The sequence below is a fragment of the Rutidosis leptorrhynchoides genome, chromosome 1, assembly GCF_046630445.1.
Source record: "Rutidosis leptorrhynchoides isolate AG116_Rl617_1_P2 chromosome 1, CSIRO_AGI_Rlap_v1, whole genome shotgun sequence".
NCBI lineage: Eukaryota > Viridiplantae > Streptophyta > Magnoliopsida > Asterales > Asteraceae > Rutidosis > Rutidosis leptorrhynchoides.
Window position 1 is genome coordinate 49152013 of NC_092333.1, and position 16087 is coordinate 49168099.

The 16087-nt window shown below is 36.3% G+C and overlaps 3 protein-coding genes across 3 annotated transcripts; all 3 read right to left on the reverse strand.

Moving 5' to 3' along the window:
• Positions 1–8695: 8695 nt before the first annotated feature.
• LOC139859714 (UDP-glycosyltransferase 71E1-like) lies at positions 8696–11059 on the reverse strand. The gene is made up of 2 exons (XM_071848493.1): positions 9675–11059; positions 8696–9338 (listed from the first exon to the last, which is right to left on the reverse strand). The coding sequence occupies exons 1-2, from the start codon at positions 10967–10969 to the stop codon at positions 9206–9208; spliced, it is 1428 nt and encodes a 475-aa protein (XP_071704594.1). The 5' UTR covers positions 10970–11059; the 3' UTR covers positions 8696–9205.
• A 416-nt stretch (positions 11060–11475) lies between these two features.
• Positions 11476–13858, reverse strand: LOC139886433 (uncharacterized). Its single transcript, XM_071870255.1, has 2 exons — positions 13202–13858; positions 11476–11956 (listed from the first exon to the last, which is right to left on the reverse strand). The coding sequence occupies exons 1-2, from the start codon at positions 13750–13752 to the stop codon at positions 11476–11478; spliced, it is 1032 nt and encodes a 343-aa protein (XP_071726356.1). The 5' UTR covers positions 13753–13858.
• A 178-nt stretch (positions 13859–14036) lies between these two features.
• On the reverse strand, positions 14037–15662 carry LOC139886432 (UDP-glycosyltransferase 71E1-like). The gene is given in 2 exon segments (XM_071870254.1): positions 14037–14558; positions 14561–15662. Coding segments are annotated over 2 exon segments (1431 nt in total). The 5' UTR covers positions 15618–15662; the 3' UTR covers positions 14037–14184.
• Between the last annotated feature and the right edge of the window lie 425 nt (positions 15663–16087).

A 16087-nucleotide genomic window follows, 5' to 3' on the forward strand; every position in this document is an offset into this window, starting at 1 on the left:
CGAATTGAAGACACAAAGGTCCAAAAAGCTCAAAAGTACAAGATACAATCAAAAAGGTTCAAATTATTGATGAAGAACGTCTAAAAATGACAAGAGTACAAGTTACAAAACGCAAAGTACACGATATAAAATTGTACGAAAAGGCGTTCAAAAATCCGGAACCGAGGCATGAACCAACTTTCAGCGCTCGACGCAACGGTGTAAAAATTATGAGTCAACTATGCACAAGAATAAAATATAATATTTAAATAATTCATAATAAGAATAATATTAAATAATAAAAAGTTGTTAATTTAGTATAGTTCAGGGGTCATAAGTGAAAATTCAATTTCATATTTTGCCTATAAAAGGCGATGTATTTCGTTCATATGAGACATCCCTTTTTCTATCTAAAATCTATCTATATATCCTTTATCCATCCCTTTTCTATCCTAAAAATATATTATCAATATCTATATTCTATATCTCTATCATAATGTTAACTTAATAAGATATAACAATAATCTTAATTTTAATTTTAAATTATGATAATAATAAGACTTATGATAGAGATCGTTTGAGTGTGTAAGTCGAAATTCTGTCCGTGTAACGCTACGCTATTTTTAATCATTGTAAGTTATGTTCAACCTTTTTACATTAATGTCTCGTAGCTAAGTTATTATTATGCTTATTTAAAACGAAGTAATCATGATGTTGGGCTAATTACTAAAATTGGGTAATTAGGCTTTGTACCATAATTGGGGTTTGGACAAAAGAACGACACTTGTGGAAATTAGACTATAGGCTATTAATGGGCTTTATATTTGTTTAACTAAATGATAGTTTGTTAATGTTAATATAAAGATTTACAATTGGGCATCCCTATAAATTACCATATACACTCGATCGGACATGATGGGCGGGGTATTTATATGTACGAATAATCGTTCATTTAACTGGACACGGGAATGGATTAATAGCCACTAGAATAATTAAAACAGGGGTGAAATTATGTACAAAAGGACACTTGGTATAATTGATAACAAAATATTAAAACCTTGGGTTACACTCAGTCGACATCCTGGTGTAATTATTAAACAAAGTATTAAAATCTTGTTACAGTTTAAATCCCCAATTAGTTGGAATATTTAACTTCGGGTATAAGGATAATTTGACGATGACACTCGCACTTTATATTTATGACTGATGGACTGTTATGGACAAAAACCAGACGGACATATTAAATAATCCAGGACAAAGGACAATTAACCCATGGGCATAAAATTAAAATCAACACGTCAAACATCATGATTACGGAAGTTTAAATAAGCATAATTCTTTTATTTCATATTTAATTTCCTTTATTTTATATTTAATTGCACTTCTAATTATCGCATTTTTATTGTTATTGTATTTAATTGCTCTTTTAATTTTCGCACTTTAATTTCTGTCATTTTAATTATCGTCATTTAATTTACTCTTTAAATTAAGTTTTAGTTATTTTTAGGTTTTAATTGTGTTTTAAGTTTTAAAAATCGACAAACCGGTCATTAAACGGTAAAAAATCCCCTTTTTTATAATAATAATACTACTACTTTATAGATATATATTTTTCTATTTTTCTATTTTGTGTGCGTTAAACTTCTCGAGCTTTCCCTGTGGAATGAACCGGACTTACTAAAAACTATACTATAATACGATTAGGTACACTGCCTATAAGTGTTGTAGCAATGTTTAAGTATATCCACTCGATAAATAAATAAATAACTTGTGTAAAATTGTAGCATATTTAATAGTATTTCGTACTAAAAATAATACTATTTCGTATACACCCCCTACGACATCACTGCTGCATGGACTAATTTTTAGGATCAATTTGGGCTGATGATATTTGGGCTATTGAACACCCTGTTATGGACCAGCCCAAATCCAGTTAACATAATATAATGAGATACATTTTCTGTTGTTCGACTATTTACCTTGTTTTTCAACGAGGGGTTAATTTACAATGCAAATAAAACGTATAAAAATGAAATAAATTGAGAGATAAATATACATTGATGTTGGTGCATAAAAGGCCCAAGTTCGGATCAAGCAGTATAAGGCCCAAATGAGTATATAAGGGTGACTTAGTATTCATTTGGTGATTGATGGTTCTATAAACCCTAATCAGTTTCCAGGCGTTCTCTCATCTACAACTGAAGCAAAAACCCACCAAGTCGAATCAAGACTCTAGGGCATCGTTCTAATCCGATCCAAAACGATCCGGTTCGACTCATTCGATCCCCAACGTCAACGATTCACGAAAACCTTAGATCCCAAGATCCAATCGGTTCCAACAAAGTGGTATCAGAGCTGTGGCTTGTAGGATCGATCGTTCAATTAGTGATTTCATTTCTGAGTCTTAATAAAAAAACGATTTTCTTTTGTGTTTTTACGTTCTGTTCCAAAAGTTCAAAAATCGTTTTTGGGTATTATTAATCAAAATTGATCTGTGATATATATTTCTGATTATCAGAAAATCGTTCGTGTAGTTACAGATCCCATTTTAACTTCGAAATCATCAAGCAACTTGGGTTTCAAGTTCGTATTTTTTTTTGTTTTAAAACTCCATCGGGATCGATTGATTTAGTGTTTATATTGAGAAACTAAAATTGCAAAAGTGTTTTGAGATTAGATAACGTACCTTACTGCGGTTTATTATTGTCTAATTCTCTGTTTCCGTCGAATCTACCGTGAACCACCTACTTCCGTCGCCTGAAACTTCGGTTTGAAACAAGAACACCATCGGTTGATTATTTTTCCTCCTCGACTGATTGTCTAGCCTCCCTCGACTGACTGTCAACATCCATCGATCGATTGTCAATTTCACCCTCGACCGACTGTCACCATCACTCGATCGATTGACGAAACACACTCGGTCGACTGTGAACTTACCAATTAACTTTTCGACGACCAACCTTCAACCGATTGACTCCACGACTGTCGACCGACAATGATCACCCTCGACCGTTTGTTTACAGACCCTCGACCGACTGTGAAGGAAGAAGGGATCTAAATTTTTGAAGTTGAATTAAAATTAGTTGCAGGTCACAGCTTCTATTCGTCATTTTTAGGGTGAAGAGTATAAAGTTTAAAAGTATAGAAGGTGGTGCCTTTTTGGGTTTGGTAGCTCATAGAGAAAAAAATAAAAAATAAAAAGAAGAGTTTGGTGCCTACTAGTTTGAATTAATTGACAAGGTTGGACCCACCTCTTGTTTTGTTGAGATCACGTGTTCAAAGAAACAAAAAGACAAAATGCAATTGTTGGTGTAGTTTGGAAGGAAAAGGTAGATCCCTGTTGGTTTGTTTTGGTCAATACACAACAAAAGAAAAGATAAAGCAAAAAGCAATTATATTGTTTAAGTTTTTGGTGTTGGTGACATCATACGAAAAGGATAAAACAAGGGAGTGATTTTAGTATTTTTATTTGTTTACTTCGGTCACTTTTCTTTGTTAAATATTTAATTAAAGGTTTACACAAAAGGAATGAGAGTGATGATTAATGATATTTTGTACTGATTTTCGACGAGTTGATAAAACTTAATCCAAGTTGACTTTAGGTTGACCAGAGTTGACACTTAAAAGTTGACTTTGCCCATCAAACTTTGACTGTCTTTGTTAGTTTTATTCATTGCAATGGTTAACGGAATGGAGAAAAATAAGGAAAAGACCTTGAAGCTGAAATGGAAAAATTTTGCAGCACTAAGTAATGAGAGTTTAGAGGACACAGTAACGAGGTATCGTCGTCTAATATCCGAGATGGAGAATTGTGGAATTGAGGTGACACAATCTAAAGTTGTAAAAGTTCTAAAAGATGGATTGCCAAGAAAATGGGATGCATACATTGAGCAGCTTGAATCGAGAGCTTGGGCTACAAATAATGTTCTCACTCTCAATTCATTTATTTCCAAGTTGAGAAAGAAGGAATTGGAACAATGTATTAGAGGAAATATGCTTCAAGATTCTAAGATAAATGTTGAATTTGCATCCGGATCTAATAACGGAGTTGAGATTGTTGGTGATTGCGTTAAGGATGAATCTTCAGATGATAATGGTGATGCTGCTACTGAGATTGAAAATCCAGCTAGGGAAGAAGAGCCAATTGTGAATGCTGCTGCTGATAGTATTGAGAAGCTGGGGATAGTGTCAGACAGTTCTGGGTCGGAGTCCGAAATTGAGGTCTCGAACTCGACTACCAATTGTGCATTCATAGCCAACACGTCAGGCAATGATAAGGTATGTAATGAACCTACTTCTGTTTGTTCTAAATGTGTTGATTTTGAACATGAAATTGCTAGATTGAATGTGTCATTTCTAAGCTTAGTGAAATTCCTGTAACTTGTGAAAATTGTCCAAAACTTAAGTTTGAACTTAAGAACTTAAGTTTAGACAGTCAGACAAATAAGAAGAACTATCAGGATGCAGTTTATTATCTTAATAAGCAAAAGGAGTATGTGGATGTTATTAAAACCTTAGAGAATCAGGTAGGATACTTGAAAGCAACAGTTAAGTTAAAGTTTGAATCAGAAAAGGCTAGGATTGACAATTGGTAGAGAACGTCATATGTGATACAAACCTTTAAACCTCCTAAGACTGAGAAACATCAAGGTTTAGGTTATAATCAGGTTGCACCACCTTTTATGAATGAATACATCTATAAGCCTCGTGAGAAGTGTAGAAATGAGATCTTTGAATAACAACCCATTGAGTCTAAAGAGATGCCTGTTGAGTCTAAGAATGAACACGTTGAGAGTGAGAAGGTAGAGGTTAAGAAACCTGTAGAAGTTGTCTATGAGACAGAGTCCGATACTGATATCGACATTGAGAAAGACAGCAAACCATTCCAACCTGTGACTAAACCCATCACGATTTTGAAAAATCCCATGAGTACTAGTAACAAACCAAAACCAAGAAAAGTTGAGAAGTCTAGGAACCCTAAGGAGAAGCTTATATTTCAAACACCTGTTAAGTATGAGAAAGGACTGAACTTAGAAAATGAGTATGTTCTTACTTCACCACCTAAAGAACTTTTTAAGAGTGAGAGTTCTAAGACTAGCAGTGTGCCTAAGTTTGTTGAAGAAGTTCTTTCTAATGATGAGATAGTTGAGGAGATTGTGTTAAAACCTGCTGATAGACTTGGGTTAAAACCAAGAAGAGCTACTAAATCCAAGTCCTCTAAGTTTAAATCAAAATCCAAGGTTAAGTCTGATCACAATCTAATGGCCAAGCCTGTTATTGAGGAAGGAGACCTAGAATACAAGACTGTCCATAGGGTCCCCAAAAAGACTCTGAATGTCGAAAATAGGTACATACCTCCACATAGATGGACTGTGAGTCACGAATGTAGACTTGACAAGAGAGCAACTCATTACTCAGGTAAATTTGTTGACCGTAGAACATGTTTTGATTGCGGAGAATTAGGACATGTTGCATGGAATTGTCTAAAGAGGTCTCGTACACCATATAGGAAGGTTGACCTGAACCAAACTTTTAATGAAAATTTGTCTAGGTCAAAATGGAAGAAAAATAGACTTTTCAAGAATCGTTCAGCCTCTCCTATTAAGAAACGTGCTTCCACCCCAATTTTTAGAACTTCCGCACCTCTCAACTTTGACTCGGCAACTGTTTATCGTAAACAATCACCATCTAAGCGTCAGGTTTAGAAAGCTAAGTCTGATGGAGGTGGTAGTTCAAGTGGTGATGATGTGATTACGACATCGTTGGGATACACTGGAAAATGGGTGGATTTACAAGTTGTTGGTGTCGACGGGAAACCCACTGCCATTCGGGCTTGGGTTCCCACCTTGAACTAATTTTGTTTTTGAGCTTTGTGCAGGTCGCCAAGTTTGTTTAACCTTGTTGATAGTACCTGAATTGTCAACAATGGGGCGGTCCGCATGTAACTTCCCAGGAGAATGGCTTGTATATACTTCTGTATTCAACCCGGAATGAAACGTATGTTGTTTGATTCTACAAAATTCAGTGTAGAATGCGTTGAGTAACGTAATTTGGTGTCAAAAATCAGTCTGATATCGTCCCAGAAATGAAACGTCAAATGAGTAATCAACTTTTTTTTATGTTTTCTTTATTATATTTGTTTACATTTGCATGTTAGGTAGTTTAAATTTCTGTATTGCAGTTTATTTTCTGATTTCATAAAATTCAAAAAGCCAAAAAGATTTTCGGTTTTGGTATTTTAGGGGGAGAATATGGCAGCATCAGAAAATACAAAAAAAATGAAAAAATGAAAAAAAATAGAAAATCAAAAAATTGAGTTGCTTGATCAACACGTTGGGAGATGATTGTATTACTGAACTTACATGTTTATCGTTTGGAGCGAATAATAAGTAGTATAGATTAAATCAGTGATTATTCATATCAAGTACTGTTAAGCTTTATGACTCAATCATAGAATGAGATGAGCACACTCATAATCATGTAAATATCTTGATAAGAAAATCATGAAAAGATTTACAGCGGTTGAACGGTAGTCACCTAATTATCACATGTGCATATTCTAGAAATAATTGTTCAGGAAATCAACAAAAGGTGAGGGTATTCCCTATTGAGATTTATACTGGACATATTTGGCGATGAATATCCCCAAGCAATAATCAAAATTTGCTCTACCATTGAGTTTGACGACTAATTGGGATATTCAAGTGATCAATACAAGGTGAGGATATTTTGTACAGATATTGTATATCATATTCTATCGGCTCGTAATGCTTGAATCCAAACATAGAAAGGTTGGCTTACATAGAGGTAAATATATTTCGAAAATAATGTTTAAAAGTATATCCGACCATCACGGGCCGTCCTTGTCTTTAAGGAAGAACACCTATGGATGATTTGAGCATCCAAAAGTAATTATGAAGTCAACGAGCATCTGCATAAAGTTCAAGTCAAGTTTTAACAAGATGAAAACAATATTCAAATGTCCAATGATGAAGAATTCAAGTCAAAATCAATCAAGGAGAAAGATAATGAGTAGATTTCCGATAATTAAAGAAGATTTGTGCTCAAATCTCAAATCATTCATAGTGTGCCGCTCTCGCGTGGCTTGGATTGTTGATCCAGGGGTTCACATTGAACTGCCGAGCATCCTTGTGCCTGTGATATAAGATATACCTATTAAGACAAGAAGCTAAAAATATATTTACATATATGTACTCTAAGTTATGCTATTACATATGAAAAGCATGGGGTTTATAGCGTTTGTGTATGCACATATCAGAATATTCAAAATACTATGAGATCTACCCGAGCCATCTAAATCGAAGGTATAGGTTGAGGTAGAAGCCCAAGGCTGACAGGAATATTCAAAATACTGTGAGAGTACCTCCTGATCAATTAGATCAAAAGTATGTGCTAGTGATAACGGATATCGTCTGGACTTTAGTGCTCAATTGACTACCTGATACATCGAGCGATCTCAAATGAGGACTGATTCTATGATCTAATCTAGCATAGCAATATGTTAAAGTAATTAATCAACGTGATCATCAAAATATCTATGAGGAAAGAATATGAAAGCTTAATGTGACTTGATATCTATAATCAGAGTTTTAATCTGTAGGTACTTAATCTTAAGAATTGAACGATGATGATTTGCTACTATAGTTTAGTATTGATTCCATGTTAAGATCAACATCTCACAAAAATATGTGATTTAGTTTTCGTTAAAATGAATGTTAGTATTTTAGTGTAATTGCATCTGCTTTTCATACATGCATTCATACTATAAAAAATACAAAAGTATTTTATGTCTTATTTATTTTTTGGTTACTCATGTGAATTCAAGTTGACGTATCAGACTGAAGCTGAGTTTGTGTGAAGTGCGAAAAATGTTTTTGATGGCTGAAATTCAAAATTTGTTTTTCTATTTGAAAATTCAAGAGTTTTTGAATGTTTACAACGTGATGTGAAGTTTGTATGTTTGTGAAAAATGTTGAGTCAAAAAGGTTAAACCAGTGTGTGTTTGAACTAAATGTTTGATATGACCAACATTTTGTCAAAGCTGATATACGTACGAGCCATGTTAACTGTAAGAAGAAGTTAAAGTTGGAGCTTCTAGAGTTCTGATGAAGTGAATGAATGGCGTACGTGAAAGAAAGGAATAAAGCTGCTTAATTAATCGTCTCGATGTTTATAATGTTTATGTTGTAATGAAACGGGAGATTGATTATATCTAACGTGCTTATGATTATATATGTCATCGTACTTTTTGATGTTAACATGTGCAGGTTATGAAGCTTTAGAAGAAATTAGATGTTACTGTGGGGTAATCAGATTCGTCTGATTATTTATGGGCCAAACAATGTTAAATCTTAAAATTCCGCTGCGTATATGAAGATTTGAAGAGATTGAAGAACCTGAAGTCACAACAGTCATAAGTTAGGGTTAATCTGATGACTGGTGTGCTTTGAAGATTGCTGAGAATAAGTCTTCGAGTATCAATAGAGATTTTACTCAAAGGTTCAACAAGTTGTATTTCTTGGTAATTGTATCGACTTGCGATTATCATTGGAATATAACAAGGATAAAGATGAAGAGAGAAGACATGTGCCAGTTAGAGGAGTTTATTGGTGCATAAAGGGAAATCTCGTGAAACTGAAAGTAATGCAACATCCGAGGGGGAGTATGATTATCCTCAAGGGAGTTTGTTGGTGTATAAATTCGAGAAAAAACGGAATGTTGATCGAACTAGGTCCTAGAGGGAGTATGTTGGTGCATAAAAGGCCCAAGTTCGGATCAAGCAGTATAAGGCCCAAATGAGTATATAAGGGTGACTTAGTATTCATTTGGTGATTGATGGTTCTATAAACCCTAATCAGTTTCCAGGCGTTCTCTCATCTACAACTGAAGCAAAAACCCACCAAGTCGAATCAAGACTCTAGGGCATCGTTCTAATCCGATCCAAAACGATCCGGTTCGACTCATTCGATCCCCAACGTCAACGATTCACGAAAACCTTCGATCCCAAGATCCAATCGGCTCCAACAATTGAGAACAATATTTATAAACCAGAAGCACCAACAGGTAAAAACTCAACCAAACTATCTTGAAATGATTTACCAAAAGTTTACAAACAGATGCACTCTTTAAACAATTTACCTTATAAATGAGTTGAATATTAGTTCCTTGATGAACATAAAATTAAATGAGTTGAATACTAAGCTCGCTATTCCTTTATCAACACAAGGTCGATAAAACGTCTAATGGATACGTAAGAAGATCCACCCTCCAAAACTGCAAACCTACTCTTCCCTTTCATCTCTTTCACTTTCTTCCTCAACTCTTCATCATTCATCAGCAGGGACGGAGGGTAGCATAGACCCAAGGGGGCCCTGGCCCCTCCATAGGCTGGGTTCTTAAGTAGTATTTTTTTACTTCGGAACTATATGTATAGCAATTTTGTAAAATTGGCCCCTGCAATTTGGTAGATTTTGTTTCGAAAATTGTGAAGTTAGCTATTTAATATTACAGATTCATATTATGTAGTATAACTTTGCTATGATCTTTATCAATGTTGAACTTTACGAATACATATTTATTTTTATGAGTTTATGAATACTTTTTTATTTTATTTTTTGTTTTAATTATTTTGGCCCCTCAATATTGATGTTCAAGCTCCGTCACTGTTCATCAGCCTCCTAATCCCACTCTCGATTTCTTTCGACGTCACAATAATCTCGTCCCCGCCACCTGGCATCGTATTACTCCTGTAATCAATTTTAATCTCGACCGCTAATCCAGATTCCACCACTAGTTTAAAAGCATTAAGTTGCTGTTCCGCATATAATGGCCAAGCAGCTACTGGCACCCCACACCATATGCTCTCGAGTGTCGAGTTCCATCCACAATGTGACACAAATCCACCAACTGAAGAATGGGACAACACCGCCATTTGTGGGGCCCATCCAATCACTTTCCCAATGCTCAATGTTCGATCAAGAAAACCTTCCGGTAGAACCTCTTCAAAGTGTTCGTATTCTTCCGGGTACTCCATTTTTTCTTTCGAAGGGGGACGACGTAGGGACCACAAAAACCTTTGCCCGCTTCCTTCGATAGCAACCGCTATCTCCTTAACTTGATTCTCAACAAAGCTTCCCATGCTCCCGAAGCATAGGAACACGACCGAACTATCCGGTTGGTCGTTTAACCATGTCATTATCTCCTCAAACTTATCATCATTTACCTTTTTTTCTCGGTTCAGTATGGCTCCCACCGGAAACACCGGTGGGACAGTCACATTACTACTTGCAAGATACTCGATAGCATGACTTTCAAGTTCTTGGAAGGTATTTACTATTATACCCTTTGGCTCACGATACTTTTTAGCGAGGTCCAGAAATGTTTTGGGCCACCCACTTCCCTTATCAAAAAGTAATGAAGGTAGCACCTTAACTGGGACCGGGATGGCGTGAGACGGTAAGGAGAGGTCTGGATCCGTGTCCTTCAACTCAGTCACATCAAACCCCTCATTGTCTCGCTTGGCCTGCAGGCAAAACATCAGGCCAAGCGAAGCGGCGGCGGAGGTGAAATAAAGATAAGTTGGAGTGCCCAACTCATTTGCAATATCCATCATGTCTATACAAAACATGTCTACAACGAACCCAACCAGTCGAACCGAGTCAGACTCAGTGATTGAACGGACAATGTTTCGAACATGTGGCTTTTGTTGTTCAATGAAGGCAGACATGAATGTATGGGGAGAGATAAGGTCTTTTGTTGACTTGTCTTCAGGAATGTCGATAAAGCGTAAACGAGGAGTGGACTTTTGAGTTTCGATAGAGAGTTTTTCTTCACGAGAAAGGTTCATGATGATGATGGTAACCGAAAGCTGTGGTTCGCGATGGAGGAGGACCTTGGCGAACTCCACCGTTGGTGGCAGGTGGCCGGCTCCGGGAGATGGGATAAAAACGAGCTCCGAGGAGTTGGTCATAATTTAATTCTTTTGTTAAGTGATATGTCATATGGAACACTTCTGTGTTATATAGAAGATAAGGTTTTAGATTGTATTCTTTTGGACAATAAATGGTGTCTTGTTAAAAGTGGCAAAATACAGTCATTTTTGTCTTAGCACTGAATAATATCGAGAGGCTAGAAGAATCGAAGGTGATTTAATTTAAGATAACGAACTACAAGCAATTCAAAATATTATTATCCATATATTCTTGTTACGGTTCAATTTGTCCTCAATGGTCTTTCACATTATTTTTAGTTGTACTGATCAACCAAATTACGATATAACTAAGAACGGCTTAATTATACAGAAAGGTTAAAAAAAAATAGTACAAAAACCATGAATGATTACAGGATACCAAAAATAAGCATATATAACTTCACATATTACATATATACATATACATATATACATATACTTATACATATACATTACATTACATTTACACAAGAAACAAAAATATGATAGTGTTTTACTTATCCAAATCATTCGGACCATGTAATGTCCAAATCTCCCCAGTTATTCTCGGATACCCCTAATGCTTTCCACACGGCTTTAGAAGCATCGACGATATTGTTCGGACAGGGTGGTTGATAATCATGATCCGAATCACATCCCATTGTAGAGTCACACTCATCTACAACCATCGCTTTCACGCTCCTCCCGTTACCATTTATTGTAATATACTTATGACACCTATCTCCTCCCTCGTACCATCCAGTTGATAGTGCCACTACTGGCGTGTTATCATCGTGGTATTGGTTGTCACACTCCGATGGGCCACCACCATCACCGTTTTTCTCAAAACTGTTTAATGTGAGTGTAGCCTTAGTGTCACTTGTGACCGTAGGAGAGCATGTATACGTGGTGTATAGCTTACCTTGTTTACAACAATCTGAGTCGTTCTCAGTGTTGCATTGTCCTGGGGGTGGCTTTATTCCGCGGATACTTCCACTTGGTTTGCAAGTTTGAGCATCGATTTTAAAAGAAAAGGTTGCAATGAGAGCCAAGAAAACAAGGAAACAAAAGATCTTCATTTTTCACTTTGATTTTGTTGGTAGTTTTTACAATTGTGTGTTGAATGCATTGTAACATAAAAAGATGTCTCTTTTATAGGCTTTAGCTCAGAAACGTAATCTAAATGCATAAAATTAAGACATTCGTCTTTGTACCATGATTTTCTAATTCGTTAACTGCACTAGATGAACGATTAGATTTTTCCATTATCTCATCTATAACATCGAAACAAAAAATTATTGCTTTCAATTCTTTAAAACACGTACATGATCATTCATGCTGATGTAATTCTTCAAAAGATTCATTACGGGTGCGACTTGCACATGAAATTTAAAGATTATCTGGTATTTCGATCCTACATAGAAATTGTGCTTCTAGCTTAGGGAGGTTTAAATTGAATAGGTTTGTATGATTAATTTTAGAATAGTAACACTCAGCTACACGTAATAACAATTTTATTCAATATAGCCTTTTTTTTAACTTTTGTTTTTATATTGAGAGCAAGTGGCTTGGGAACCCTAAAATCTCTAACTAAAAGAACAAAAATACAGAGTAATTAACTTACGATTTACAGCGACACGTAATAACAATTCTATTCGATGCCTGACGCGTGTTGTGCACTATTATGATATAACCACCAACGATGATCGGTTAGCACGCATCACGCACCAAGTTATACGCATTATGCGTGGTGTGTGATGCGTGTAAAAAGAGCATTTATGTAATTACCATAATTTAAAAAAGGACATTTTTGTAATTACCGTGAACATATTATTAAAGAGTTTCAGAAATTCAGGCATTTATGACCATTTTCCCTTTTTAATCTTATCTTGTACATTTACTTATAGCCCAAGAGTATATACAGGCCCATTAGTAAGCTGTTAGTAATCGGCCCATTGAAAGATTAGTCCATCAAGATCATTTAAACGTGTTTTTTTTTTTTTTTCTTGTTCTTTTTTTTTTAAGAAAAGCAGATCATCCAAACATGTACTCCGTAATAAATTGGTTTGCTGCTTAAAACCTATACTTAAGGTAGTTTTCGAGTTCTTGAAAAGAACGCATATAATTGCTTAAAACATACTCGTAATAAATAATTTCACATATAATTTCACATATTACATTACACCAAGTTTTTACATACACAAGAAACCAAAACATAATACTCCTTAATACTTATAGATTATAATTACAAATCATTCAGACCATGTAATATCCAAATTTCCCCAATTATTTTCGGATACCCCTAATGCTTTCCACACAGCTTTAGAAGCATCAACAATGTTGTTAGGACACGGTGGTTGATAGTCATGATCCGAATCACATCCCATTGTAGAGTCGCACTCATCTACAACCATCGCTTTCACACTCCTCCCGTTACCATTTATTGTGATATACTTATGACACCTATCTCCTCCCTCGTACCATCCGGTTGATAGTGCCACAACTGGCGTGTCATCATTGTGGTATTGGTTGTCACACTCCGATGGGCCACCTCCATCACCTCCTTTTTGGAAACTATTTATTGTGAGTGTAGCCTTAGTGTCACTTGTGTCCGAAGGCGAGCATGTATACGTGGTGTATAGCTTACCTTGTTTACAACAATTGGAGTCGTTCTCACGATTGCATTGTCCGGGTGGTGGTTTTATTCCGCGAATACTTCCACTTGGTTTGCAAGTTTGAGCATTAATCTTGAAGGAAGATGTTATTAGGAGAGCCAAGAAAAGATGGAAACAAAAGCTCTTCATATTTGGTGAATATCTTTTAACTTCTAATTTAGAGTGTTGTGTTGGATGCAATACAATATAGAGTGATCTCTCTTTTATAGACTCTAAATTGCAGCCATTTAATTATTTTTTGTAATAACCTTGGCGTACTTTATCTCCCATCTCCTTTTTTCACTATAGTAGAGAATAGAAGGAATGTTATTTCAACTAATGTATGAATAGGACTCAAAATTGTCCCATCAATAGTTGAGTTTATATTTGTCTATTATGGTTAATTACATATATATAAATTAAGGTATGTCATGTTGATCAAACAACTGTCATTTTGTATACATTGACTTATAGTTTGTAGTTGTGATAATAATATGATTTATGATTTTTATAATTAAAAAAAAGGGCAGAAAAATTACTAACATGCATACAAGTAATACATGTGACATTCAACTTCATTGTCTAGATTGTTATACCCACCAAATTCTCAATCAAAACCCCAATAGATTTGTAAGATGATCCACCTTCCATAACAGCAGCCCTACTTTTTTCCTTCAAATCTTTCACTTTCTTCCTCATCACATCATCACCCATCAACTTCCTAATACCACTCTCAATCTCCTCAGCCATTACCATCATCTCTTTACAACTACCTGGTCTCGTATTAGTCCGATAATCGATCCTAATCTCAGCAGCCATTCTCATCTCTACCACCAATTGAAAAGGATTAAGTTGTTGTTCTGCATATAGCGGCCAAGCCGCTATTGGAACCCCACACCATATGCTCTCCAATGTGGAGTTCCACCCGCAGTGGGACACGAACCCTCCCACTGATGGTGGGATAAGACCGCTATCTGTGGGGCCCACCCGATAACCCTTCCCACATTCTTTGTCCTTTCAAGAAATCCTTTAGGCAAAACATCATCCGGGTTTTCGTATTCCTTTGGAAACTCGAACTTTTCTTTTGAAGTTGGACGACGAAGTGACCAAAGAAACCGCTGCCCACTCCGTTCGATAGCAACCGCTATCTCCATCACTTGTTCCTCCTTAAAGCTTCCCATACTTCCAAAACACAAGAACACAACTGAGCTCTCCGGCTGATCGTTTAACCACGCCATAATATTGTCCATTTTACCGTCATTTGGCTCGTTTTTCAAGTTTACTATCGGTCCCACCGGAAATACGGGTGGGAGTTCCATGTTACTATTCAAAAGATGTTCGATTCCGCGGGTTTCGAGTTCTTGAAATGTATTTACTATTATGCCCTTGGATTCGCGAATTCTTTTCCCAAGATCCAGAAACATTTGGGATCCACCATCCTTATCAAAAACTACATCAGGTAAAACCTTAGCTGGCACTGGGTTGACATAACTCGGAACAGACAAAAAGTCAGTTTCCGAGTCTTTCAACACAGTGACATCAAAACCGTCGTCGTCACGTTTGACCTGAAGATAAAGCATCAGGCCAAGCGCGTTCGCACTCGAGGTAAAATAAGTATAAGTTGGAACTCCAAACTCATTTGCTACATCGATCATAGCAACACAAAACATGTCTACGACAAAACCCACAAGTCGAACCGATTTTGACTGACTGATGTCACGAACAATCTTTCGAACATGAAGTTTGTTGTGTTCGACAAAAGCGGAGAGGAAGGCGCGGGGTTTAATTAGAGCAATAGAGGAATCTTCGTAAGGTATTTCGATGTAGCGTAAACGGGGAGTGGATTCAGGTGTGGCTGTTTCGGTATCATGTTTAAGTCCAGGGGCGAGTTTCATGATGATTATTGTGACGGAAAGGCGTTGATCGCGTTGGAGGAGAAGGTTGACGAGTTCGACGGTTGGTGACAGGTGGCCGATACCGGGAGATGGGATGAAAACAAGCTCTGAAGTAGACATCTTTTTGATGAGTGATTCAGTGTGGATTTTGCTTTTTATTATGTTTGTAAGTTTGAGGTGATATTGGGAAAGAAGAAATAATTATGAAGATGACATCAGTGCTTTAGTCACTTGTTTTAACTTATTTGGGAGTTGGGCAGATTCGTTTTGTTTTGTATTGCTAAAAATGTGGATTTATTTTTTATTTTTTTTACGAGGAACCCCTAGCGACGAGCCATAATGGCTCCCTTCTAGTTGGTAAACCCCGGGTAAACGGCAAGTCAGGCCTCCACCGCTACCAGGCAAAACATCCTCTAGTCAATCAGTCACTAAATGGAGTTCGCCCCAAGGTATTTGCCTTGAAGGGAATCGAACCCGTGATCTCTTGCTTCATTGGAAGTCCTGATTTCAAGTTTCTTAGTTGTTAATTTAATCTAAAATTATATACAATTTATTTATTACTTGAATAAAAGAAAGATACATGGATTCTA

Coding starts and splice junctions, on each gene's coding strand:
- LOC139859714 (XM_071848493.1), bottom strand. CDS start 10,969: ATGACCAACTCCTCGGAGCTCGTTTTTATCCCATCTCCCGGAGCCGGC. Junction 9,339..9,674: donor ATCGAGAGTGGGATTAGGAG/GCTGATGAACAG, acceptor CCCTCCGTCCCT/GCTGATGAATGATGAAGAGT.
- LOC139886433 (XM_071870255.1), bottom strand. CDS start 13,752: ATGAAGAGCTTTTGTTTCCATCTTTTCTTGGCTCTCCTAATAACATCT. Junction 11,957..13,201: donor GATATTACATGGTCTGAATG/ATTTGTAATTAT, acceptor CGATGCTCAAAC/TTGCAAACCAAGTGGAAGTA.